The following is a 27,978-nucleotide window of genomic DNA, read 5'->3' as shown; positions in this document are numbered from 1 at the left end:
ACAGATGGGGAAACTGAGGCTCGGGGATGTGTAGATACTGTTATGTATTAGCCCCTAGGTGCAAGAAAACCAGGCCATTGCCCAAGGTTTCCTAGGTGTGCTCCAGGATCCAGTCTGCTCCCCCGCCCCGCCCCGCCTACCTTCATGAACCTCTCTGAAGGCGGGAAGCAGCCCAGGCAGAGGCTGAGCAGGATCCAGCCCCGGGCCAGGCTGCTCTTCTTGAAGTTCTCCGACAGCTGCTTGCAGATCTGGCAGTAAATCTCATCCCTGCAAGACACAGACCACTAGCTCTGTGGGGAGGAGAGCAACAGAGTGCCTGGGCACATGGTTTTGCTGTGCCCGGGGGGGGGGGTCTCAGGGGTCTCATCGGCTGGATACTCATGTGGGACACCTCGGGCCTTCCGCAGCCTCAAAATAGCATGGACTGGACGTGGTGGCACACACCTTTAGTCCCAGCACCTGACAGGCAGAGGTAGGAGGATCACCACGAGTTCAAGGCCACTCTGAGACTACATAGTGAATTCCAGGTCAGCCTGAGCTAGAATGTGACCCTACCTCAAAAAACAAAACAACAACAACAAAGCATGGGGTTGTCCACTGCCCTGTGTCTTCCCAGGGCCCTGTGACCCACTCCCTCCAGGCCTGCCTTCCTAGCTCTAATCCCTACCCCCAGAGGTCTGCGCTCTTTGGGTCTTTGCTATTACCCTTACCTTTGGCTGTGACCCGCCCTCCAGCTGCTGTCCCTGGCATTCTCTCCCGGGTTCTCGTAAAATCCGGTCTGCTCCTCTCCCCAACCTCCCTGTTATACTTCAAATGGCCCTGCCCCAGCCTGAATGCAGCCGGCCCCTCCACTGCAGCGAGAAAGGTGCGGAGGTGCTGGTTGGTGTCGCTTGTCCATTTCGTGGGTTGAGAAAGCCTGCCAGAGGCCTGGAGAGACGGCTTAGCAGTTCAGGCGCTTGCCTGCAAAGCCAAAGGACCCATATTCCACTCGCCAGGTCCCACGTAAGCCAGATGCACGAGGTGACGCAAGCGCGCAGGGTCGCACGTGGGCACAAGGTAGCACGCACGTCTGGAGCTAGGTTGCAGTGGCTGAGGCCCTGGTATAGCAGTTCTCTCTTTCTTCTCTGTCTCTTTTTCTCTCTCTCTCATAAAGGTGTGTGCCACCATGCCCAGAAAAAAAAAAAAAAAGAGTTGGGCATAATGGTGCACACCGCAATTCCTAGCATGTAAGAGGTGTAGGGTTAGGAATTCAAGGCCATCCTCAGCTACACATATGTGGCCAATTTGAGCTATATGAGACCTTATCTTTAACAAAATAGAGTGGGCACTGGGGAGATGATTCGGTGGATAAAGTGTTTACTGCACAGCATAGGGACCAGAGTTTGGCCTTCCAGTCCTCACGTAAAGACATGGTGAGCCTGTGACCCCAGCACTCAAGAGGCAGAGGCAGGAGCACCCCAGATCAAGTGGGATAGCCTGTGACCCAAGTACTCAAGAGGCAGAGGCAGGAGGACCCCAGCAGTCAAGAGGCAGAGGCAGGAGGACCCCAGGTCAAGCGGGATAGCCTGTGACCCCAGCACTCAAGAGGCAGAGGCAGGAGGACCCCAGGTCAAGTGGGATAGCCTGTGACCCAAGTACTCAAGAGGCAGAGGCAGGAGGACCCCAGCACTCAAGAGGCAGAGGCAGGAGCACCCCAGGTCAAACGGGATAGCCTGTGACCCCAGCACTCAAGAGGCAGAGGCAGGAGGACCCCAGGTCAAGTGGAATAGCCTGTGACCCCAGCACTCAAGAGGCAGAGGCAGGAGGACCCCAGCACTCAAGAGGCAGAGGCAGGAGCACCCCAGGTCAAACGGGATAGCCTGTGACCCCAGCACTCAAGAGGCAGAGGCAGGAGGACCCCAGGTCAAGTGGGATAGCCTGTGACCCTAGCACTCAAGAGGCAGAGGCAGGAGCACCCCAGGTCAAACAGGATAGCCTGTGACCCCAGCACTCAAGAGGCAGAGGCAGGAGGAGCCCAGGTCAAGCGGGATAGCCTGTGACCCCAGCACTCAAAGGTAGAGGCAGGAGGAGCCCAGGTCAAGCGGGATAGCCTGTGACCCCAGCACTCAAGAGGCAGAGGCAGGAGGAGCCCAGGTCAAGCGGGATAGCCTGTGACCTCAGCACTCAAAGGTAGAGGCAGGAGGAGCCCAGGTCAAGTGGGATAGCCAGTTTAGCCAGATCAGTGAGTTCTGGACTCAAGTGAGAGACTCTGCCTCTGTAAATAAAGTGGAGAATGAACAAGCAGGACACCTGGCCTCCGCATCCACCTGCACATACGTGCACCCCATGTACATGGGAACATACACACAGGCATGCATGCCACACACGCATATGTGCAAAAACAGAACAGAAGACCACCATTTTATTTGAGAGGTCTATAGCTCCTTCCCACCTGTAACAAGTGATGGAGGAATGGAGAGTCTTTAGGAGAACTGCCAGAGAAGAGAGCCAGCTCTCTCCCCATGCAAGGTGCACAGGCCCAGACTCCCATCGCCCATCCCAGTAGGGGAATGGTGACACATCTTGACTTCCATGAAGAAAGAGGCTAGAGGCTGCTTCTCTTTGGACAACTGCGCCCGTCTTACTGGGCACGGTGGAGGGAGAAGAGTCAAGGTTGGTGCTGCCCCGGACTGTTAAGTGGGGCATGCAAGAACTTCCTGTTGACAAGAGGATGTCATGGAAGGAGATGAGCTTTTAGCATCACCGTGGGCCCCCACAGAAGTGGGCAGTCCATTGTCCTAGGAGATCCCAGCAGGAAAAGGCTGTGGCATCCTCTGGGGGCTAGATTAGAGGAGTTCCTCAGAGAGCAGTGAGGAGTTAGTCGCAGCACTGTGTGATATCTGAAGAACCATAATGCATCTCATTTGGATATATTTGTGTTTGTTGATTTTGAGATAAGGTCTTGCTGTATAGCACAGGCTGCCCTGGAACCGTGATCCTCCTGTTTCTGCTTTCCAGGTGCTGGGACTGCAGGCGTGTGCCACCACACTGGTGAGATACTAGCGTTTATGGCCCCATTGGAGGGCATGGAAGCTGGTAAGGATGATCAGAGGACAAGCAGCAGCAGACCAATTCAATGAGAAGAGTGGCTCGTGCAGTGGCATTATGCAGACAGCTAAACTCTCCTTGTGGTCTTACTGGCTTAGATATTTAGAATCAGAACTTGGGGGCTGGAGAGAGGGCTTAGTGGTTAGGACACTTGCCCGCAAGGTCAAAGAACCCCAGTTTGATTCCCCAGGACCCACGTAAGCTAGATGCACAAGGTGGCGCATGTATCTGGAGTTCATTTGCAACAGCTGGAGGCCCTGGCATGCCCATTCTCTCTCTCTATCTGACTCTGTCAAATAAATGAATAAAAATTAAAGGAAAAAAGAACTTGGGATGGTTACAGCTTTAAGCTGTGAGTGGAAGTTGTGGAATGAAGGAAATAAGAGAAAAAGAGTCCTAAATTTTGCATACAAAAATCTTAGAATCACCTAGGAGACAAACCTCTGGGCATGTCTGTGAGGAAGATTCTAGAGTGGGTTAATTGAGGTGGGAAGACCCACCCTGGCTGTGGGCAGCACTATTCCATGGCCAGGGGTCCTGGACTAAATAAAAATAAAAGAAATGAGAGGCAGAGACAGGAGGGTCATTGTGAGTTTGGGGACAGTCTGGGACTACTGAGAGAGTTCCAGGTCAGCCTGGGCCAGAGGCAGACCCTACTTTGAAAAAGAAAAGCAAAAAAAGGGGAACTGGAGGGATGGCTTAGTGGTTAAGGCGCTAGTCTGCAAAGCCTAAGGATTCAGATTCGATTTCCCAGGACTCACGTAAGCCAGATGCACAAGGTGGTGCATGCTTCTGGAGTTTGTTTGCAGCGGCTGAAGGCCCTGGTGTGCCTTCTTTTTTCTCTCTACCTGCCCCCCTCTCTCTCAAATATAAACAAAATATTAAAAAAGAAAAAAGAAAGAAAGAAGAGAGTGATCTGATCACCATCATTTGACACTCTACTTCCTGACTATAGACTCAATGTGACCAGCTGCTTCCAGTTCCTGCCACCATGTCTCCCCGCCATGATGGACTATATACCCTCTAAGTGTGAGCCAAAATAGACTCCTTCTTCCTTCAATTACTTTTGGCAGGCATTTTTCCGCAACAACAAGAAAAGTAACTGATACATTAGATCTTCACTGATCCCTTATCTAGGCGGACTCTGGGCAGGTTAGCCAGGGGTCAAGTAACTGAACAAGGGTCCCAGCTGTGGTTCACAATAGGGAAACACAGTTTGAATACAACCAAATTAACTGCCTGCCAAAACAAGAAGCCAATATTTTTTGAAAGAATACAACAGAATCCAGTGTCTCTAAATGTATCATCCTCAATGTTCAGGATATAACCCAAAAATACTGGATTTGGGAGGAAATGGGAAAATTTGACTATTCTCAAAGGCAATGTTAGTTGATGAACATTGTCCTCAGTCTCATATGATTAATTTGCAGAAAGGTTTTGTTTAAAAATATATATATATAATTTATTTATTTTTTATTTTATCTTATTTTTTTTTGAGAGCGACAGACACAGAGAGAAGGACAGATAGAGGGGGAGAGAGAGAATGGGCACGCCAGGGCTTCCAGCCTCTGCAAACGAACTCCAGACGCGTGCGCCCCCTTGTGCATCTGGCTAACGTGGGACCTGGGGAACCGAGCCTTGAACCGGGGTCCTTAGGCTTCACAGGCAAGCGCTTAACCTCTAAGCCATCTCTCCCGCCCTAAAAATATATACTATTTATGAGAGAGAGAGAGAGAATGGCAGGCCAGGGCCTCCAGCCATTGCAAACAAACTCCAGACGCGTGTGTCACTTTGTGCATCTGGCTTACATGGGTCCTGAGGAATCGAACTGGGCTCCTTAGGCTTCGCAGGCAAGTGGCTTACCCACTAAGCCATCTCTCCAGCCCTCCCAGAAGTGTTTTAAGAACTACTATGCTCAGGGACATAAAGGAAACAATGTTCACAGTAAATGAACAAATGGGAAATCATAGCAGAGAAATATATTTTTTAAAAAAGTTGGGGAGACAGCTCAGTGGGTAACATGCTTGCCATGCATGGAGACCTGAGTTGGATACCTAGTGCCCACATAAAAACCAGTTGCCAGGGTATGTGCCTATAATCCCAGCATGAGGGAGGCAGTGCCCCAAGGACCCCTAGGACTTGCTGGGCAGCTAATCTAGCTGAATTGGTGTGCTCCAGGTTGAGGGAAATACCTTGTCTCAAAAAATATGGTAGAAACCGGACATGGTGGTGCACATCTTTAATCCCAGCACTCTGGGAGGCAGAGGTAGGAGGATCACCATGAGTTTGAGGCCACCCTGAGACTACATAGGGAATTCCAGGTCAGCCTGGGCTAGAGTGAGACCCTACCTCAAAAGACAAAACAAAACAAATAAAATGAGGTACAGGTCGGTTGAGGAAGACACCAACACCAGCTTTTATATTGCTTTTTTGTTTGTTTTTGAGAGCCTCACATAGCTCAGACTGGCCTCAAACTAGCTATATAGCCAAGGATGACCTTAAACACCTCATCCTCCTGCCTACCCCTCCCAAAAACTGAGACTAAAGGTGTATGCCATATGTTTCTTAATTTTTTTTGTTTTTTTAATGTATTTATTTGATAGCGACAGACAGAGAGAGAAAGAGGCAGAGAGAGAGAATGGGTGCACCAGGGCCTCCAGCCACTGCAAACGAACTCCAGACGCATACACCCCCTTGTGCATCTGGCTAATGTGGGTCCTGGGGAATCGAGCCTCGAAACGGGGTCCTTAGGCTTCACAGGCAAGCGCTTAACCGCTAAGCCATCTCTCCAGCCCCATATGTTTCTTAAAATGTGTATGCAAGCCTAATTCTTGTAAAGCAAATTGCATATAAAGCATATATACAATAAATATATGCTTAACATATGTAACTTGAATTAGGAACTTGCTTGCTTATAGGGCCCCACACTAAAGCCTGTTCTAAAATAAATCCTCAGAGCTAGGACTAATCCCAGCACTTGGGAGGCTAAGGTAGGAATGTCGTGAATTTGAGGCTAGCCTGGGCTACATAGTGAGCTCTTACCTCAAAAAATAAATAGCCGGGCCTTTAATTCCAGCACTTGGGAGGCAGAGGTAGGAGAATTGCTGTGTGTTTGAGGCCATCCTGAGACTACATAGTGAATTCCAGGTCAGCTTGGGCTAGAGTGAGACTCTACCTTGAAAAACCATAATAAATTAAATAAATAAAATAAGAAAACGTAAGCAAAAATAGAATGAGTGACTTTCTAGCCTATGATGAGCCTGTCTTCTTAAAACTAGTTTTGATTCACGGATTTTCTTTTCTTTCTCTCTCTCTCTCTCTCTCTGTGTTTGTGTGTGTGTGTGTGTGCATGCACATATGTATGCATGTTTGTATATACACTGTCCACCCCTTTGGGGCAGGGTCTGTCATGGGCCTGGCACTCACAAATTAGGCTGGACTGGCTGGTCACTGAGCCCCAGAGATCCTCCTGTCTCTGTCTCCTCAGTGCTGGGATTACAGCTGCATGCCACCATGCGTGGCATTTTGCAAGGGGTCCTAGGGATTGAGCTTGGGTCTGCGTGCTTGCAAGACAAGAACCTTACCCACTGAGCTATCTCCCCAGCCCCGTTATGGAGTTCCTTAAAAGCAGAGCGAGCAGGGGACACTAGGTGGTCCCAACATCTGTTGTGCTACGACCCAGCCTGCAGGACCAGGCACGGAGCAGGAGAAAAGGGGTAGCGTGGGGGCAGTGAGGAGACCGAGGCCACGACCTGAGAGCCAGGAAGAGGACCCAAAGTTCCGAACTGAGTGAATGGCAGGTGGGACCGACCTGAGACCGGGCCGAAGGATCGCATAGCCCACGATGAAATGCACCTTCTCCAGGTTGGTCATGGGGCGGTCTGAGATGGGGCCATCGGGTTCAAATGCCTCCTCGCCAATGTTGCTCAGCTGGCTGGCCACCTGGAAGTCCACAGACAGTCATCAGCAAAGCTGTGCCTCTCCCATTTCCAAGCAGGAAACCAGTATGTGGTGATGGAATGATCTGGAACTCTGCAGGAGGCCAGCACTGGACCAGGACAGACTGTCTCCCGGCTGGGCTCACCTGGCCGGTGGTCCTTGAAGACCTCTTCAGCTTCATGGAGGAGATGTCCTTGGTGCCTCTGTCCTTGCGACTCAGTCTCTGTGGAGGGACAGTTACCCCGGGAACGTGAGTCTGAGGGGTCATTCATACTGTTGACCCCATGGCCACTGAGGCCGGAGCTAGCCACTCAGCCACTTCCTGGCCCAATTTCCAAGGCCAGTTTCTGTTGTTTTTATGTGCACTTGAGTTTGGTTCAAGTCCAGACCATGCAAAATTCCAAGAGTCCTGGGTGGGATCCTTAACCTGTGCGTTTCCAATTGCAATTCCAGACTTGGGGGCTGAGCTCAGTAGGAGGCGCTGGCGGGAAGTTTGCGGGCTGCTCTTCCCACCCCTCCCATCCCGGGCTCTGGCGGACACCTGCCTGCCGCCCTCACCACGTACCTGTGGAGGGCCCTGATGCTGGGGAGCCTGGGTCCTGCTCTCATTGCCCAGCCTGTCGTGGATCTGCCGCATCACCGAGCCGCCACCCAGGCTGTTCCTGGCATAGAGGACTGGCTCCGGAAGGTCACCCATGAATCTCAGGATGATGGTCCACACGGCCAGGGCAGCCTGGGGAGGGAGACCCAGAGGCCCACTGATCCCAGCACTGGGGGTGACCCAGCCCCTTTATTTGTTTTCTCTAAACAATAGCTCAAAGTGTGGACCCTGGGGGATGCGGGTGTGAGCCCTTGAGAAGCTAAGGACAACTGGGTACCGAGTGGTCGGTGTCATTCTCGTGATAGAGCAGCGGGTATCTAAGGAGCTTCTGGGTGTGGGTGTGGCTGGCCGATTTCTGGAAGTAAGTCATAGCAAACTTGGGGAAGGTGTACTCGTTCAGCTCATCCACTTCCTCCTCTGGTCCCTCCACCATGGGGACTGTGTCCAGGTCAATCTCTGGAAGTCTTGGGGTATTTGTTTCCAAATCCTGGGGGCCAGAGAGAAAGAGCACAATAAATCTTTTATCTTTTTGTTTGTTTTTTTTGAGGTAGGGTCTCATTCTAACTCAGGGTGACCTTGAATTCACTATGGAGTCTCAGAGTGGCCTCGGACTCACGGCGATCCTCCTACCTCTGTCTCCCGAGTGCTGGGATTAAAGATGTGCGCCACCACGCCCGGCTCAATAAGTCTTTTTAAATAAGAGCCATGCTGTCAACCAGCTGTCCAGTACAGCGAGCACAGCTAGGCCCAGGGGGCCCAGAAAAAGTCCTCCCACCCTGCCTGGCCTGTCTTACCTCAAAGCGTGTTGGGGCTGCGCCCTCCTGGCCCCCGATCATGGACGGGAGGAAGCCAAACACTTTTTCTACCATCTCCGTGTCAGTGATGGTGTCGTAGATGGACTGGCGCTTCCTTTCAGGAACAGCCTTCTGCTCCTTGGCCGGGATGACTAGAGAGTCCTGAGAACACCATGTGGGGAGAAGGGGAGCCACAGGGCAAGCTGGATGTGTGTGTGTGTGTGTGTGTGTGTGTGTGCGTGTGGTGTGCATGCTCGTACGCATGGTCATAGGTCAGTGTACACTTGGTAGACGTCAGATGTCTTTTTTTTTTTCTGTATTTATTGGAGACAGTCAGAGAGAGACAGAGAATGAGCACACCAGGGCTTCTAGCCACTGCAAGCGAACTCTAGACACATGAGCCACCTTGTATATCTGGCTTATGTGGGATCCTGGGGAATTGAACCTGGGTCCTTTGGCTTTGCAGGCAAATGCCCTAACCACTAAGCCATCCCTTCAGCCCTCAATGTCTTTTTAAAATGCTCTCCACATTATTATTTTTGTGTGTGTGTGTGTGCTTTGTTTGTTTAGTTTTTGTTTTTTCAAGGTAAGGTCTTGCTGTAGCCCAGGTTGACTTGGAATTCACTATGTACTCTCAGGCTGGCCTCAAACTCACGGCGACCCTCCTACCTCCCAAGTGCTGGGATTGAAAGCGTGCGCCACCACGCCCGGCCACATTATTTTTTTGAGACATGGTCTCTCACTGAACCTGGAGCTCACCGATTTAGCTACTGAAGCCAGCCAGCAAGCAAATCTATCTCCTCAGTGCTGGGATTCCTCAGGCTTACCTCCACACCTGGCTTTTACATGGGATCCAGACTCAGGTCCTCATGCTTGAGCAATAAGCGCTTTACCCACTGAGCCATCTCCCCAGCCAACCAGGACCTTTTCTTTCCCCTTGAAAATCAGAGAAGAGGCAGGAAGTGGCTGGCTTGACCCCTGAGTCTAGGGACCCAGAACCCAGCTTTCAAGCCACAATTTCATTCTTAGACCCTGGGACCTATACTAATGCAGAGGCTAAAGTGTTTTGCGGCCCGGCTGGCATTCCTTGGGCGCAGGAGCAAGCAGCAGGCTCCCTCACGTCGTGGTCTTGCTCATTGTATTGGTAGTGGGCTCTGTGGACCCCATTTTCATCCATGGAGCCAAGGTCAACATTCTCCCATCTTCTCTGCCTCTTCACAGTTTTCAAATGAGCCAAGAGAGAAGGAATGAGGCACTCTGGTGTGTCATGGAGGCGAGGGTGGACTTCAAAATGCAGGGGTCTCTTGCTATTCGGCTGTCCCCTTTCGTCCAGCCTCCAGACACCCCAGGGGGTCTCCTTGGTGCTTCTCTGCTTCCTGAACTGTCATACACAGTCTTATACCAGGGGCCTTTGCTGTCTTTTATGGAATGAGGCCTCTTTTTGCACACCTGGGGACTTCTGGCACCTTTCCAAGGACTGACCCTCCCCGCTGAGATATCGTCCCGTGCCCTCAGGGAGAGGAGCGAAGAACTCCACTTCCTGGTTCCAGGTCTAAGGCTGTCCTGCAGATCTGTGCCTGTCTCATGCTCTGCCTACAGGCTCCTGGGGCGGAGCCAAGTCTTCCAGATGCCACGATGGGACATCTGAGTTGGGAGGCCTCTTGAGCTATCTTAGTTGCAGCCCCAGGCTGGGAAGATGGCTCAGTCAGAAAAGTGCTTGCCTTGCAATCATGAGGACCTGAGTTCAATTCTCACAGCCCACTTAAAAAAATGTGTGTGGTGGGCTGGAGAGATGGCTTGGAGCTTGCTTATGAAGCCTAAGGACCCATGCTTGACTCTCCAGGTCCCAAGTAAGCCAGACGCACAAGGTGATGCAGGTGTGCAAAGTCGCATGTGCACACAAGATGGCACGCACGTCTGGAGCTCGATGACAGTGGCTGGAGGCCCTAGAGGACCAATATTCTCTCTCTGTGTTGGGCTTGCCACAAAATAAACAAAAAAGTGTATGTGACATGTGTCTGTAATCCCAGTGCTGGAGGGGTGGAGGAGGAGATAGGCGAATCTCTGGGGCTTGCTGGCTAAGCCAGCCCAGCCTAATTGGAGATCTCTAGGCCAATGAGAGATCCCATCTCAAAAAGAGGTAGATAGCACCTGAGGAATGATACACACATGGGCACGCACATGCATGTGTAACCATGCACATGTAAGCGCACATACACAAACATGAACAGATATACACAAAACAAATCAATAAATCAATGATTTGCAGCCCCAGAGATGTCTTCTAACTTGCCTCTTTGATTGTTTTTTTGTTTGTTTGTTTTTTTGAGGTAGAGTCTCACTCTAGCCCAGGCTGATCTGGAATTCATTATGGAGTCTCAGGGTGGCCTCGAACTCATGGCAATCTTCCTACCTCTGCCTCCCAAATGCTGGGATTAAAGGCATGTGCCACCATGCCCGGCTGACTTACATATCTTGTTTTGAGCAAGAGGACCTTCCACAGGGGTTTCTATGAAAGCCCTCTATCACTGTTGGTTCCTTGCTCACTGTACCCCGGCCAGTCCCAGATTCTGGGTGACCACTTACATTGACTTTCTGCTTGTTGATGCCCCGCCGGACAGCCATGCCCCTGGCAAGCGCCTGGATGGTCACCACAGCCTTCTTCTTGGTCTGGACGTGCTGGCGCACCAGGTAGCCCCTGCAGCGGGCCTGCAGCCGCACCACCCTGTGCCGCAGGGCCTGGAACTGCCTGGCCAGCGCGAGGCTCCGGGCAATGGCCTGCAGGCGCTGGAAGCCCACCAGGATCTGCAGAGACAGGAAGGAGGGGCTTGCTGCGAAAATGCCGTCCTGGGAGAGCAGAGAGCGCGGACCCTGAGAAACCTTCCGTGTCAGCTTAGTTTCCCGTTTCTGTGTACAAGGCTGGCGTTGTCCCTGCACATGCACTCCGGTGAGTGTGAGCCCGGGCGTTACTCGGGAAGTGCCACACAAGGGCGTGTCAGATGAGCGTAAGTGATAAAGTGGCCTCCGGGGCTGGTATGGACTTCCCACAGGCGACTGGACTCCAGAGCCTTACTTTTCACTCTTGCCAGCCCCCCTTACCCCATGCCGGGTAGAACCGGGCTCCTGTGTGGAGGCCTGCGGGCCCGCCTCATCAAGCTGACCCCTCAGGGGGTTTTGAAGGAGAAAGAGACTAGCAAATGGATAGATGATCAATTCGTGCTGGGTGGATAGATGATCAATTCGTGCTGGGTGGATAGATGATCAATTCGTGCTGGGTGGATAGATGATCAATTCGTGCTGGGTGGCACCAGGCCCTGACCCCCAGGATCATCCTGCTGGCTTCTCAGAGACCAACTCAACGGCTCAGCTGAAGGGTGTGGAAGTCACACAGACCCACAGGCGTCAGATGTCCTACCTCCCACATGCTTCTGAGGAATCGACTTAGGCCCTCTGTGCCTCCGTTTCTTTACTTATAGATTGATTTAGTATGAAATAAAACATTGCATGCAAAGCAACGGGTCCCAGGTCAGCCACCACGCATATCAGTATAAAGTGTAGACAGGTCTGGGGCCAGTTGCTGACGTGGTAATTTTTGGTTGCCATGGCAACCACAGGCACGACAAGTGGCCAGGTGTGGCCACAGTAATGGCTGCTGTGCTTCGGGTAAAGAGTGGACATTCGGTAGGTTGGGTGTGGAGTTAGGGGAGAAATGAGGGAGAAGTGCTAGAAGCAGCACGATCAACCCGCCTCTCCTTCTGTTGCCGCCACCCTGGGAGACGTTTAGCTGGTAGCCCTGTCCACCCTGGGAGACGTTTAGCTGGTAGCCCTGTCCACCCTGGGAGACGTTTAGCTGGTACCCTGTCACAGTAGGCTGCTTCAGCCCCGCCCAAGGTTCTGCAGGAGAATCTTTTGAAGCCCATAAGCCGTGGGGTGTGAGACAGACACTACCAGCGAGTCCATAGCGTGTGGAGGTCTGGTCATTTTAAATCTACATTCCATATCTGTTAGCCACCGGAGCTTCCTGCCAGGGCTCTTATTCAGGGAAACGAGCTTGAACAAGGAGTCTTCTGTAGCTCACTTCTCCGCTGCCCCAAGGCCCGTCCTCCCGAGTTCCCTCTCTCACCAGCTCAAAGTTCTTTCTGTGGCAGTAGCCTCGCCAGCCAGCCTGGAGCGTCACAGCCGCCTGTCTCTGCCTCAGGAACTCCTTCCTAGAGGGGAAAACACAAGCCAACGGTGCTGAACGACCCCAGGGCCTGCGAAGCCTTTGGGGGCTGGAGATTTGGAAGGCATGGCAAAACGGAGGGGAGAAGGGACCAGTGCCAGACTTTCTTTGAACCCCAACTATGTTCATGCTCAGGTGTGTGGGTGCACATGTGTGTGGGGTGTGGACAGAAGACCACCTCGGGCATCATGCCTCAGGAATGCCGCCCACTTTTCCAAGACAAGGCTCTCTCATTGGCCTGGTGTTCAGCGATTAGGCTCGACTGGCTAACGAGCAAGCCCAGGACTCCCCTGTCTCCACGCCCGCAGCACGGGGATTACAGGAGCATGCCATCATGCCTGGCATTTTTACGTGGGTTGTGGGGTCAAACTCAGGTCCCCACGCCTGGGAGGTAAGTTTTTACCAACTGCACTATCTCCCCAGCCCCTCTCGGCAGGAATATGAAACTTGCTATCAACAGTTCAAATTTCGGGGCTGGAGATGTAGCTCAGTGGTAGAGCCCTTGTCTAAGACCTTGGGTTCAACCCCCCATGTCACAACAAACAAACAAAAAACTCAGCAGGAGCAAAACAAAAATGAATTCCTGAATGATAGTGCAGTTCTCAAAATAATCAAGAGGGGGCTGGAGAGATGGCTTAGGGGTTAAGGCACTTGCCTGCGAAGCCTAAGGACTCATGTTTGACTCTCCAGGTCCCATGTAAGGCAGATGCACAAGGTGACCTAAGCGTGAAAGGCCGTGTATGCACACAAGGTGGCACATGCATCAGGGGTTTGATTACAATGGCCAATTCTCTCTTCTCTCTCTCTCTCTCTCACATACATGCATAAACGGAAAAAAAAAGGCCAGTCTGTTGAGCTTGCCTCAAAAAAAAATAAAAATAATCAAGAGAAAAAAGGGGAACAAATCAAGAAACCCTTCTTCATCCCTCCACACCTCACCAAGATCTATGAAGATACAGAACTCATTTATAGCTTTTTACTTCCTGCTAGCCCCTAGCCCAGGGCTAGCCATAGAGAGAATCTGGAAGTGGGGCTCTACGGAGTCGGAGACCTTCAGATGAGCTTGGTCCATGTAGGCCTTTTATTTCATACTCAACTGAGGTTTCTTTCCATTTCTTGTGTCTAAAAAATATCTGTTTATTTGCAAGGGGAGAGGGAGAGAGACACAGAGAGAGGGCACATGGGCACACCAGAGCTTTGGCCACTGCACATGAGCTCCAGAAGCAAGCACTACTTTGGGTTCCTGCCTCTACGTGGGTACTGGAAATCCAACCTGGGCTGCCAGGCTTTGCAAGCAAGAGCCTTTAACAGCGGATCCGTCTCCTCACCTCAACTTCCACTATGTCCAGAGGACTTTCTTAGCCTTAGAACAGTATGCATCAACCACATTCAAAGTATCTGGAGAACTTCAATGTTGATTATGCCTGGGTCCCACACAGGCCAATGAAACTGAAAAATATCTAGAAAACTTAACATCTGTTCTCAACCTGCAGCAACTTTTTTCTCATGATTGTTCCCTAAATGATATAGTTTACCAGATATTGACATAATATCTGCATTGCACTAGGTATTTTAAGTCACCCACAGATGACTGAAATCATACAGAAGGATTTTTGTAGGCTACATGTGCCGAAGTTATAGCATTTAAAAATTGGCTAAAAATCAGAAAAGATTTCACTCCGTAGCCCAGGCTGGCCTTGGACTCGTGATCCTCTTTCATGTGCAGGTATTGTAGGTGTGGAACACCATGTCTGACAATGCCACAGGAACTTGAGCATCTGATTTTTGATAGCCTTCGAAGCCAGAAATCAACCTTCCAAGTGGTCTAATAGATACGAACTAAACACCCAAATCATGGAAAAGTAGACAATCTGCTTTCCAGTGTCCACGCTAGGCGTTTCTGACTGGAAGCAACTGGCCTCCAGGGCACATTTGGCAAAGTCTTGAGAGATTCTGGGTGTCATGACACCAGGAAGGCATAGTGAGGAAGAGGGCAGCCTAGAAGACAGAAAGCATTATAAAATGGTCACACGTGGGCTGGAGAGATGGCTTAGCAGCTAAGCATTTGCCTGTGAAGCCTAAGGACCCCGGTTCGAGGCTCAATTCCCCAGGACCCACATTAGCCAGATGCACAAGGGGGCGCACGCATCTGGAGTTCGTTTGCAGTGGCTGGAGGCCCTGGCACGCCCATTCTCTCTCTATCTGCCTCTTTCTCTCTCTGTCTGTTGCTCTCAAATAAATAAATAAAAATAAACTGGTCACACGTCTCCAAAACACCAATCTGTGGGGGATGAATGTGTGCAGCTCCAGCCCATGTTGACCAAATGTCAGCTGTACTCACCCAGACTGAAATGGCTATGGTGTCATTAAATGACGTGAACTTATAAGACCACCTGCATGTATACAAAGTGTCATTGTCCGGGGCATGGCTGTAATTCCTTTGCACTGGCCAGGGAGCTCTGAAAGTAAGGGATTCTTTTCTCTCTAAAACCAAAGTGCTCCACAACCCAGGCCCATGTACTCCTGAAGATGATTAGGAATAAAATATCAAAAGTATCATTGAGGGCTGGGAGGATGGCCCGGTGGATAAAGTACTTGCCAAGAAAGCATGAGGACCTGAGTTCAGATCCCCAGGCCCCTGTAAAGGCCGGAAGCTGTTCTGGGTGCCTATAACCTCAGCAAACCGTCAGGATAATTTGCTGGAAGCTCGCAGACCAGCTAGCCTGGTGAATGGAGTAGTGAACAATGAGAGACCCTACCTCCACCCACGTGGAAGGTGAGGTTCCACACCTGACCCCCACACGTGTGCAGTGGCATGCATGTGCCTGCACTCAAACATACGGAAACACACTCAAATTTAAAATATATAGTTGAGATCTAGGCATGGTGGCACACGCCAGTCATCCCAGTGTTCAGTAGGCTGAGGCAGGAGAATCAGAGTGAGAAGCTGGCCTGGGTTTCATAGCAAGATTCAGTCTCCAAAGCAAAAACAAGATCCCAACATTCAGGAGACAGATGTCGGAGGATGTCTGAGTTTGAGGCTAGTCTTGGGACTACAGAGTACAAGGTCAGCCTGGGCTAGAGTGAAACCCTACCTTGAAAAAAAATACTAGCTCTGTATATAATATACATCACACACACACACACACACACACACACACTACATATTCATGCACACATACATGTATATAGTTGGGAACAAACCCAATACTTCACTAAACTCACATTTCTTGCTTACAGAGTGTTTTTTTTTTCAATAATGTATTAGAATTTTCAATACAAGCTGCAGAGTTCCTTAGTCAAGAGGTCTTGTGCCTCAGTTTGTCTCCCAGGCCTGCTTAGGGGACATGGCGTGTAGGCTGAGTCAGGGCATGGATGGGGTGGGCACCTGTATTTGTAGCCCCGAAGTAGTCTCTGGATACAGACTGCTGCTCCATTCAGGGCCTGGCTCCTCTGAATCTCCAGCAGAGTGTCCTGATGGTCCTGGGGACAGGAGGACACCATCATGTGGCTGCCCCTTTCTCGCCCCACTAGCTCTGCCTGGGACCAGGGCTTGGGCTCCAGAAGTCAGTGTCTCCCAGACCTCTTCCATGAGGGCCAGCGACAAAGGGGCCTTAAAATCTTAATAATGTGGCTCAGAGGAGGAGCTGCTGCTCCAAGGCACCCAAATCCATCCCCAATCTTAGCTCCTTCTTGCTAATCTGTCAATCTTCATTTGCTAAATCCACATGACACTTGCGTGCAATTATACAACAGTCCCAGCTTTATTTCAATGTTTCCTAAAATGTGTGAGCAGGATTCATATGGTGGGGGGGAGGATGAGCTGTTTTCTTCCCTGAGTGTGACTTTCTCTAGCATCTGATTCTCCCCTACCATCCTCGAGGCCTTGAGGCCTGGCATGGGAGTCTCAGGCCTGGTACTTTAGCCCCAGGAAGGCAGGAACCATCCTTGTAGCACACACATTAGTGCAGCCCTATGCCAGGTAGGGAGGAGAGAGGCTGGGGGCTTGGCAGTTCTTCCCATCCTCCTCTAAGCACTGGGAGGCATTGAGCCTCTTGTGTGCCCTAGAGAATGCTGGGACACAGAGATGGACCAGATTCCATGTGAGGTTCTGTGAGAAGTTAGAGGAGGAAGAAATGAAGGGGCCCGCCCTCTCCTCTCCCCTTAACCATTTTCCCACACTGAACTCACCCTATGCAGCTGTGGCCCTGGCTGGCTGTCCCACCTTCTTGGGCGGTGCCATGGGACATTCTCATTGGCCTGACCTTTCTGACAAATCAAAAGTCCCTCGGTTTCTTCTCTCCCCTTTGGGTCCCATAGCCCCAGCATGAGACTGACCAGTGTGTGGGGCTGGGGTGAGATGGGAAGGGAGCAGCGGGGAATGGGTTGGGCTCTGACCAGCAGTGTAGCGTCCTCCCGGCTCTGGTCCCTGCCCCCCTCACCGTGCTGACCGCTGCAGTCTGGACGTCTCACCTTCAGGAACATTTTGGTTCTTCCCACTTTCCAGTCCTTGTCTGTCCCCAGGCACACATCAGCAATGCGCAGGCTCATCTGCCGGGACTTGTCTCGAAGCTAGGGAGAGAAACCTGGTGTGGCCCAGTGCCCGATGGGGTGGGCACTCTGGGGTGGGCCAGGGGGGCGGTGAAGAGGACCGCTAGGGAACCCCTTCGGGGATGCCTGGGGGTGTTTCCTCCTGTTCACACAGGCTGTGTGGAGGTCCCAGCCATTGGCAGCACCCCAGATGCAGGACTGAGGAAGAGACGCGCTGGGCTCAGGGCTCCAGGGAGCTTGGTGGGTCAGGAATTACCATGTGGCTGTAGGGTACTTGGCCTCAGTTCAGCCCGGGGTTTAGGATGGCTGAAGGTTGCAGAAGTTTGGGTTGGACTTCCGCCCCTCCCAGAGCTCCCTGGCCACATCTCAGCTTCCTGACACTCTACCAGGAGAGCAGAGTGGTCTAGGGAATCCCCACAGACATTGAGAAGGAAGACCGGCTGCCACGAGCATCACACAGATGCTTTCTGTATGACAGATGGACAGAGGGAGGACAGATGGGGTCGTGTCGAGGACAGGAGTCTAGGGAGGGTCCTGAGCACCAGGAGGCAAGGGGCTGGTGGGGAAGACTAGACGTGGGGCTCCGGTGGCTGCCTGGGGGAGGGGGCACACCTGCATGCGCTCAGGGCTGCGCAGCAACATGCCGAACCTCTGCGAGAATTCCTCGAATGTGTAGCGCACGGGGAAGCCTGACTTGCGGATCCGCACGGTCTCCATCATGCCAGAGTAGCGCAGCTGCAGTGTGCACAGCTCCCGGTCAAAGAGCTGCCGGCGGAGAAGCAGCACTGAGGAGCCAAGGACCCCGCCCCTCCCCACTGCCTTCACGGGCGTCAGAGGGCTCAGCTTAGCTGGGGGCCCACCTGGCTGTCCCCTGAAGACTGGAGGAACTAAATAACTGCTTGACTGAACTAAAATAACTGATTTTGGCTTTTGTGGGGGGGAGGGTTAGAGGTAGGGTCTCACTCTAGCTCTCATGGCAATCCTTCTATCTCTGCCTCCCAAGTGCTGGGATTAAAGGCGTGCACCACCATGCTCAGCTATGCTTTTGGCTTTTTAATAAATAGTTTTATTTATTTATTTGAGAGAGAAAGAGGCAGATGGAGACAGTGATGTCACTGCAAATGAACGTCAGATGCATGCATCACTTTATGCATCTCGCTTTACGTGGGTACGGGGGAATTGAACCTGGATTCTTTGGCTTTTCCGGCAAGCGCCTTAACTGCTAAGCCATCTCTCCAGCCCTACTTTTGCCTTTTTAAGTGCGGAGACATCTCTCCGGTCCCATGGCTTTTTTGAGACAGGGTCTCGTGTGGTTCAGGTGATCCTGAAGTTGTTATGTAGTTGAGGATGAGCTTGGACTCCAGATCCTCCTGCCTCCACCAAGTGCTGTCATTACTACAGTTGTATTTAAAGTGTGTATGTGTGTGCGCGTGTGCGTGCACATGGAGATCAGAAATCGATGTTGGGTATCTTCCTCAATTACTCTTCACCTTACTTTTTTGGGACATGGGCTTCTCTCTGAACCTAGGGCTCCTTGATTTGGCCAGACTAGCTAGCCAGCAAGTCCTAGAGACCCTCCGGCCTCCATCTTCTCAAGGCTGGGATTACAGCCCGTACCACCACACCCACAGCTCCTGAGCTCAGGTCCTCCTGCTTGGGCAGCAAGCACTTGTCCATTGACCCATCTCCCCAGCCTCAAAGCGACTCTTTGAGGACAGCAGTGGAAGTGCTGGGAAGTCTGTAAAAGCAGCAGACTGTGGAACCCTGTGGTTGTGGCAGCCCAGGCCTGTAATCCCAGAAATCAGGAGTTGGACGCAGGAGGACCATGAGACCAACCTGGGCTACACAATGACCCTGAGAGGGGTGCAGGAGAGAGAGAGATTGAGGCTCCAGAATCCTGGGGGTGAGGCGAATTAGTACACCATGAGACAGTGTGACAAGGCCACCAGAGCCAGAGAGGAGAGCTTTGATTTTCTGAAGAACAAAGGGAATTTCTTGTTCTTATCGATTCCTGAGGAGGGAGAAGATTCCAGGCCACGTGAGAAGGCAGGTTTAGTTAGTACTAGCTGCGGAGAGTCATACAGTTACCAGAACTAGATGAAAGTAAGGTTATAATTCAAGGTTACCTTGGCAGGGGCTGCAGGGGGCCTGGCTGTGCCCACCTGGCCTTGGGCCTAAGCCCTCTAGTGGTCATTGGGAATCCTGTCAGTTCTCTGGGGAGGGAGGCTCATTAGTGAGGCCATAGCTCCTGAGCTAACACATTTTTCAAAGATTTTTTTTTAAGGTCGGGTCTCACTCTATATCAAGTTGACCTAAAACTCACTGTGTAGTCCTAGGCTGGCCTCAAAATCACACAGATCCTCCTACCTCTGCCTCCTGAATGCTTGGATTAAAGGTGTGCATCGCCATGCCTAGTTAAAAAGGCATAGGCATGTTCCTTAATAAAATATTTCTTTTCTTCCTTCCTTCCTTTCTTTCTTTCTTTTCTTGTTACTTTTTTCTGGCTTTTGGGGTAATGTCTCACTCTAGCTCAGGCTGACCCGGAATTCACTACGTAGTCTCAGGATGGCCTTGAACTCACAGCGATCCTCCTACTTCTGCCTTCCGAGTGCCTGAATCAAAGGTGTGCGCCACCATGCCCAGCTTGAAATATTTCTTTATATTCCTTATAACATGTTATCAAGTGACTTTTATGTCCTTGCAAATGGTAATGTCTACTCTGGGGAGTCTGCGTGTTTGTAAGTCTTGGAGAGGTATCAGTAGACCAGGCACTCCTGGCCTCCCACCCTGTGGAGACAGCTTCTCTAGGTCCTGGCCACTAGGAGTGGACCTGAGTCTGGTGTACTAGACGGGAAGTAGCTGTTGACACTTGTCAAGTGTGGTTTGCATGTGGGAGATGTCTGTAATGTCACCTCCACCCTCGCTGCCCCCTTGCAGGCAGGAGTGAGTCTGACTTTATTTTTTTCAAGGTAGGGTCTCACTTTGACCCTGGAATTCACTCTGTAGCTTCAAGCTGCCTCAGACTCACAGTGATCCTCCTACCTTTGTCTCTCAAGTGCTGTGATTAAAGGCATGCGCCACCACACTGGGCAAGTGAATCTGATTTTAAGGAAGAGAAACTGAAGCTTAGGGGTGCTGAGAGCCTGGCCAAGCACCCGACTGCGGGTAGCAGGGCTAAGGGGGGTGAGATCTGGGAGGCTGGAAGCCCTGCGGGCCACGGGTTTGAAACTGGCTTGCGCTGGATAGCCTATGTCAGCACCCTAATGCTCTCACGCCATCCAGGCCCTGGTGAAGAGACAACCTCAACCCAGCCCACCCCTGGCTGCCCTCAGTCCCCTGAACCCCTGGCCTCCCCCGGTTACCAGCGGCTTCTTGTATTCGTTGGGTTTAATGCAGCGGACAAAGTAGGGCTGGCAGTGGGTCAGGATTTTCATCAGCTGCTCCAGGGACTGCTTGAACTGGCCAGCCAGGGTGGGGGGCCGCTTGGTGGTGTCTGAGGGCTGCTGGGGAAGGACAGGGTGTGAGCACGGGAGCTGTGCCACAGGGCGATGCCAGCCACGGCACAGCGACGGCCACTGCTGAGGACAAGTGCTGCCAACCTTCCCTCCTTCCCACCCCCAGTTCTTCCCTCCTCCTCCTGCCCTCCTTCTCTTCTCCCAAACTTCCCTCCTTCCAGCCTTCCCACATTCCCTCTTTCCCACCTTCTACCTTCCCTTCTTCCACTTTCCCTCATTTCCTCCTTTGCCCTCCCTCCTTCCCCTCCCTCCCTCCCTCCCTCCCTCCCTTTCCCACTCCTCTAGTTGCCCTTCCATCCTCCCCTCTTCTTACATTCCCTCCTTTCCTAATTCTCCCCTTCCTACCTTCCCCCTACCCCCATCCCTCCAGGAATGGCCTCCCTGGAGCCTGTGGTGTGCAGGCCCCCAGCTCCGTGGGGGGACCCGGCAGTCCAAGGTCTTCCCCGGCCATGCATCTGGCCCAATGCTGGCGCAGGAGGTTCGTGGGGGCGTGGCGGGGAGCCCACCTTGAAAAGTTGCTTCATTTCTGTTGTCAGGCGGATGGTGCCATGTCCCAGCTTGGCCTGTGGGGACTCCAGGTTGAATATCTCCTTCAAGAACTTGTTTTTGGAGGAGCGAACCAGGGTGAGTATGTCAGTGCTCAGCATGTCTCGATTCTTCTCCAGGAAGCCTATGGGGGGGGGGGGACAGCAGGGCCACCTTTCCAACTAGCCCAGCCCCCCCCACCCGGGGAAGACGTGTATCCCGGAGTGGCCCTCACCACTGTCTATCATCCACCCAGGCAGGGCGCTAAGCTGCTTTTACCCTCCAACGACTCAGTGCCCCCACCCTCATTCTACCCTTGTCTAAAGGACACACGCATGCCGCCTCTAGGGCCTTGGGGATTCTGCTGGGCCTGGGGCTTCCCTAGCCTGAAGACAGAACCTTCAGAAATGGGAGAGGGCTGGTGTTCTGGGCCAAACTGTGTCCCTTCAAATTCATTCATCACAACCTCAGTGTATATAATCTTTGGTATGTATGTATTTCCTGTGTTTGAAGAGAGGTCATGGGGGTAGCCCTGGTCCAGTATGGTTAGAGGTGGAGATTAGGACCGACCTACTCAGACAGGGACATGTGAGGTTACAAGGCCACCTACAGGCCAAGGAGAAATGGTCCCTGCCCCACGGTGGCCTTGGCCCTCCAGTCCCCGAAGCTGGGAGGCAGGAATTGCTGTGGAAGTTGCCGCTGCCACCCCTGCCCACTAAGACGAGACCCAGGTGGCAGAGAGACCCCGCTTCTCTCTCCAGCTAGAGTGGCCCGCTCTGAAATTAGGGACAGAATCACCCTGAGCGGTTGCCAAAGACCAGCTACGTCTTTGAGGCAGGCTAGTGAAGGCCAGGGCTGCCCTGCTTCGATATGGAGGGTTGACCCCCAAGGATGTGCCCTGCCTTCCTCTCCACCCATGAGTGGCATGCTGTACACACTGGTGCGAGGCTGGGGGGTGAGTGTTGCTACCATCCCCCCCCAACAGTCAAATCATCTGAACCCTTGGTCTCCGCCCTGGGGTCTCCGGGAGCTGTCACCAGACCCAGACAGCCTGTACGCAGAGCTGTGCCCACCTTCCGTCTGGTAGTACACCTCTCCCACAAAATGTGCAATGCCAAAGTGGGCGTCGTGGATGTTCTTGGGTTTGAGGAAGGCCTTGTTGTTGGCATGGACGCTGTTCAGCTTTTGCAGCATCGTGATATCTGTCCCCTGGAAAAAGCCAGATGCTCCCTGGGCTGAGGCCCCAGAGCCCTGGATGGGGAGGTCAGGCCGTCTGTTCACGGGGCTCAGCGGCTCTGCAGGGGGCAAGCTGGGGCCAGGATCACGCGTGGTTCACCAAAGATCGGCAGCTAGTGCACACTTGTGCTGCAAGGTGACTGGTAGTAAGTGAGTGAGCACTCAAATGGGTGTGGAAGCTGGGTACCACCCCATAGCCAGCTCCCCCGCTGCACCCTCGGGACGGTTGTCCAGGTCCTCTGCTGTCAGGGAAGACCTTCTGCAGGTGAACTGAGCAGGCTCTGAGAGCAGCAAGGGTCTCTTCAGGCTGGGGCATGTTAGCAACCCTGCACATGAGTGGGCCTCCTACGTGCAGGTCCCCAACCGCAGGAAGAAGAACCCGGGAACAGGGCTTCACACACAGGTGCACACACACACACACGCACACGCACACACCTGCGGAAAGCGGCTCTCCTCATCCAGGAGGGAGATGATGCTCATGGGTTTGAAGGCCAGCAGGTCCAAGGTGGGCCGGTTGTCAGTGTAGTGAATGTAGTCCCAGGCAATGTTCTCTGACATGTACTCCTCCTGCTCCATGGTGAACACGTGTTGTACAAAGAACTGTTGCAGGTGCTCGTTGGCAAAGTTGATGCACAGTTGTTCGAAGCTGTGGAGTCAACATCACCATCCCAGGATGGAGCGGGCTCAGTACCACCATCCCAGCATGGAGCAGGCTCAGTACCACCATCCCAGCATGCAACGGGCTCAACACCACCATCCCAGCATGGAGCAGCTCAACAGGGAACGGCTGTAGCTTATGGGAGCTCTGGGATCTCTGGCCATCTCCACACAGGCGCATAAGCACATGCCCCAGACACACATTTGTGTGCACACGGATTCCCGTGCGTATACCCACGCAAACACTTCCAGAGACCTACATCCCCTTCTGTGTGACACCATGACCAGCACCTCCTTCTACTCCATGGCCCACACACGGACAGAAAAGAGGCCTCAGCATAACATTAAGTCCTGGCTTCTGATTTCATCAGGTAGGTCTTCAGGCCCTCTGCCACGCCTGCCTGTCCGGAATCTGAGGCGATCACTCTGGGGCAGAGTGCACACAAGAAGCCCCAGCCCCATGGGCAAGCCGCCCTGGTGTTGAGATGAGTGTGCAGAGACCCACTGTTGTCTGCTGGCCTCCACCACTTCCAACACACCCTCCTGCCTGGGGGAGTGGACCCCCACATTCCTGGCTGAAGTCATGCTGGACTCTGTCCCTCTTCCCCAATTCATCAGTCACCAGAGTGTGATCCATACCATTTCTAACATAGCATCTTGAACACACACACACACACACACACACACACACACATACACACAGCGTAGGCGTGTACATGTTCCCTGTGGACACACATGCAGGGCCCACAGGAGGATGTCGGGAGTCCTCCTCCATTGCTCTTCCACTTTGTTTCCTTGAGACCGAGTCTGCACTGAACTGGAGCTCCCGCCAGTTTTCACTTAGGTCTGACCAGTGAGCCCCAGTGACCCTCCTGTCTCTGACCTCCTCGGTGCTGGGGTCACAGGCATGCACAGCTGTGCCCAGCGTTTTACATGGATGCTGAGGATTGGGCATGAACTTTGTAGTTGGCAATGCCATGTAGCAATGTCAAAAGTTTAGCTGTAACGTTCTTCCTGCCTATAGCCTCGCCCCTCACGTCATTCTTCACACAGCCACCAGAGGGAGCCTCCTACCTACAAACTGCCTCCCTTGCTTCAAGTCCTTGCTTCCCCAAGTCCACAGAAAGGCCTTGGTATTGTGAGTGGAAGTGAGAGGTTCCTGATCTCCGCTCAGCGCCAGTAGCCAGGTGGGAGCTGGGTACAAGTACCCTCTGGCTGACTGAGTAGGTGTTGGTTTTTGCAAGCAGGAGGATGAGTGACTCATGCATGCCATTCTGGCAATGTGCGATCTTTTTTGGGTGGTACTGGGGACTGAATCTGCTGCCCTGCCCATGCTAGCCAGGCGCTCTGCTGCCAAGCTACAACCCTGGCCATACCTATTGTTCTGGAAGTTTTCAAAGCCAAATATGTCCAGGAGTCCGATGGCCCTCCGGACATTTTTGGGGTCCTGGGCTGGCGGCGTGAAGATCGCCGCATTGATCTTCTTGATGATCCACAGGAAGAGGTGTCCGTAGATGCCCTGGGGAGACACTGTGTGAGGCCTGAGCTTCCAAGCACAGGAAGTTCTCCAAATTCATTCGCCCAGAAGGCCTGCACACAGGTTGACGTCACCCATTTCCTGAGCCATGTTACTCCTGCTTCCAAAGTCGGAAACCCAGGCCATCTCTGTTCTTTCCTGCTGGTGGCTTTGTACCTTGACAAAGGCGTCCCTCCGGTCTGCAGCCTGTGCGATGTTCAGGGGCCTGGAGACATACTCCCCTCGGATGGGGATGGTGTGCTTAACCAGACAGTCCCGGAGCGCCTGGTGCTGCACCTGGGGGGGGATGAGGCTGCGTGACGCCTGCGCAGCAGGGGCCCGGGCCGCCTCCATTCTCCCTCTTGCGACCAAAGACCCCATGCACAGGACTAAAGATGCATGGTGCTTGGGGCCAAGGCTGGGCCTGTGGGGGTCCCAGTCCCAGCCCCACGGGTGCCTGGCACCCTCAGGGCACACAGAGAAGATGTACCTGTTGATGAGCTGGAGCCTGGGAAAACGTTCCAAGGCCAGGTCTTATTAGACCTCAACTATAATCACCCAGCCTGGAGGCTGGTTATCTAGAGGAGCACAGGAGACTGGGCCTTCCCCCTCCACAAAGAGAAGACAGAGCTGGCACGATTCCAAGTTTTGAGTACCTTCGATAATTTGAATGTGTCCCCCAAAACTTATGTGTTGGGAATATATAATTCCCAAGTTCATTATGTGAATGGTATTTGGAAGTGGGACTTTGGGAGGTGACTGGTTCATGAGGGTTCTGCTTTCACGAATGACGTGTTTCTGCCTTACTGATTACCGAGTCAATGATTATCCCAGGAGTCACTTCATCATACAGCAAGCTCTCTGGCATGGCAGCTCTGCCTCACTACCTGATGCCCTCCTCTGCCACATTACAATACAGCAGGGAGACAGACCCTCGTCAGATGCCAGGCAGACAACAGGGCCATGTCCTTGGACTTCAAGCCTCCCAGGGACCTAAGTACACATGTATCACTTATGAGTTACCCGCTCTGTGTATTCTGCCATAGCATCAGAAAATGGACCAAGAGGGTGCCCTTGAACCAAATGAACATTAACAGAAAAGTGTACTCAGTGTGGTGGCTTTTAAAAACCTCTGATCATGCTGGGTGTGGTGGCCCACATCTTTAATCCCAGCACTCGGGAGGCAGAGGTAGGAGGATCGCCATGTGTTTGAGGCCACCCTGAGTTTACATAGTGAATTCCAGGTCAGCCTGAGCTACAGTGAGACCTCAAAACACAAATAAACAAACAAACAAAAGAAAAATCTTGGCTGGAAGGATGGCTTAGCAGTAAGGCCTTTGCCTGCAAAGCCTTAGGCTCCAGGTTCAATTCCCCAGGATCCACGTTAGCCAGATTCACAAGGTGGTGCATGTGTCTGCAGTGGCTAGAGGCCCTGGTGTGCCCATTCTCTCTCTTTCCCTTTCTTGTTGTCAAATAAATAAAAATAAAATATTTTTAAAAACCTCTGATCATATTAATTTTTTGAAACTGTCAATAGGTTGTGAAATGTGGGTGGGTGGGTGATACAATGTACCCCTGTGCCAAAGTAGTCACACCACAGCCTGGTGCCCTCCTTGAGTCAAGGTTCCTTTCCACCTGTATGATGACAGGAAGGGTGAACGGGCTGGTGGTTTGAGCTGCGGGCTCATCGACACCCTGCACCTTCCAGAAAAGCACAGCTCATGGGAGATGAGATAAAGCAGGGACACTACGGCGGGCGAAGAGGGGAGCCTAGGGGCTGCATAAGACGCACAGAGGACAGGGTGTAGCGTGACTGAAGATGGGAGGAAGCACGGAGAAGGGGAAGATGCATTCATTAAAGCTGCACTGGAACTAGATGGCTCGGCTGGTAAAGTACTCGCCTCCTAAGTGTGAGGTCCTGAGTTCAATTCCCGGGACTTACATTAAAAAAAAAAAGGCATGGGTTGGAGAGATGGCTCAATGGTTAAGGTCATTGCCTGCAAGGCTTAAGGACCCAGGTTCAATTCCCCAATACACAGGTAAAGCCAGATGCACAAGGTGATGCATTCATCTGGAGTTTGCTTGCAGTGGCTGGTGACCCTGGTGTGCCCATTCTCTCTTTATCTGACTCTTTTTCTCTCTCTCTCAAATAAATAAGAAAATTAAAAAATAAAAAAAGCACTACAACACATGCCTTTAACCCCAGTGCTGGGGAGACAAAGGCAGACCCCTAGAGCTTGCTGGCCAGTCAGTGAAGCCTAACCAACGAGGTCCAGATCAATAAGAGATCCCACCTCAAAGGAGGCGGGTGGTGTTGCCAAGGATAACAGCTGTGTGATCCTCTGGGCTCCATGTGCACATGCGTACACACTCGTGCACATCATCTGTACCCACACATGTGACCTCACTCACACATGAACCTGCATACATGCACACACACTACACACATGCAGAAGAAAGCCCCTACACTGGTCACCTCACCATTGTGCAAGTGATCAGCTCACCTTGCTGGCTCTCTGGTACCCAACCTCAGGGGCATACAGTGTGTAGGAGGGCACAGAGGTTGAGCGCAGAGCCTAGAAGAGGGTGGGAGGCAAGGGCAGGGACCTGGGCAGAGCTATGAGAGTGAGGTGTGGAGGTCTGTCAGCACCAGTCCCAAGGCCTCTCTCAAGAAGGGAAGCCAACAGACACAATCCCGGTACCTCCAGCAACTTCATGGCGCAGGGAAAGGCTGGGCTCTCCATCACATCAGAGGAATCCAGGTTTTCAAAGACGGCAGCTGGAGGGGGGATGTTGGGGGGAGGGAAACATCAGCTCTCAGTGAGACGTCCTGACCCGAGGGGCAGAGGCTCCAGGAAGCCCTAGCCCCTCAGCAGTCCAGCATTACACAATCTAAGAAGCCACTGCCCAGGGTGAGTCACTTCCTCTCCAGGGACCCTCTCTGGGGGAGAGTGAACGCTCCCACTGTGAGGGTTGGTGGTGTCCACTTGACTGGATCTAGAATTGTCTGAGCACATCTATGAGGAAGCTTCTACTTTAGGTGAAATGAGGTGGGAAGAGCCACTCTAACTGAAGGTGGCACCATTTCAGGGCTGGGGTCGCAGGGCGAATAAAAAGGAGAAAGCGAGTTGAGAACCAGCATCCATTTCTCTGCTCCGTGACCACAGAGGCAATGTGACCAGCTACCCCGTGCCCCTGCCACCATGCCTTTCCCACCATAATGGACTGTGCCCTCCAACTGTAAGCCGGAACAAACCTTCCTTCCTTAAGTTGCTTTTGTCACAGCAACAAGGAAAGTAACTTAGACTCCCACTGACCACCAGCCTTTAGCAACT

The 27,978-nt window shown here is 52.4% G+C and overlaps 1 protein-coding gene across 2 annotated transcripts in view; it reads right to left on the bottom strand.

Annotated features, from left to right (window-relative positions):
* Myo7b (myosin VIIB) overlaps positions 1-27,978 on the bottom strand; it is an 88,861-nt gene that overhangs the window by 18,479 nt on the left and 42,404 nt on the right. For both annotated transcript variants that reach the window (XM_045150188.1, XM_045150189.1), the window contains exons 10-27: positions 27,346-27,422; positions 24,821-24,940; positions 24,504-24,646; positions 22,906-23,116; positions 22,308-22,443; positions 21,216-21,379; positions 20,557-20,697; positions 17,807-17,959; positions 17,117-17,215; positions 16,032-16,126; positions 12,545-12,629; positions 11,008-11,226; positions 8,422-8,583; positions 7,905-8,114; positions 7,592-7,759; positions 7,172-7,249; positions 6,899-7,029; positions 141-267 (exon numbers count right to left, since the gene is read on the bottom strand). In XM_045150188.1, the coding sequence (XP_045006123.1) occupies positions 141-267; positions 6,899-7,029; positions 7,172-7,249; positions 7,592-7,759; positions 7,905-8,114; positions 8,422-8,583; positions 11,008-11,226; positions 12,545-12,629; positions 16,032-16,126; positions 17,117-17,215; positions 17,807-17,959; positions 20,557-20,697; positions 21,216-21,379; positions 22,308-22,443; positions 22,906-23,116; positions 24,504-24,646; positions 24,821-24,940; positions 27,346-27,422 (2,519 nt within the window). The remainder of the gene's footprint in view (positions 1-140; positions 268-6,898; positions 7,030-7,171; positions 7,250-7,591; positions 7,760-7,904; positions 8,115-8,421; positions 8,584-11,007; positions 11,227-12,544; positions 12,630-16,031; positions 16,127-17,116; positions 17,216-17,806; positions 17,960-20,556; positions 20,698-21,215; positions 21,380-22,307; positions 22,444-22,905; positions 23,117-24,503; positions 24,647-24,820; positions 24,941-27,345; positions 27,423-27,978) is intronic.

The sequence above is a fragment of the Jaculus jaculus genome, chromosome 5 (assembly GCF_020740685.1).
Source record: "Jaculus jaculus isolate mJacJac1 chromosome 5, mJacJac1.mat.Y.cur, whole genome shotgun sequence".
In the NCBI taxonomy this organism is placed as follows: domain Eukaryota; kingdom Metazoa; phylum Chordata; class Mammalia; order Rodentia; family Dipodidae; genus Jaculus; species Jaculus jaculus.
Note: the sequence above shows the minus strand (reverse complement) of the source record. Positions and strands in the feature narration are given on the sequence as shown.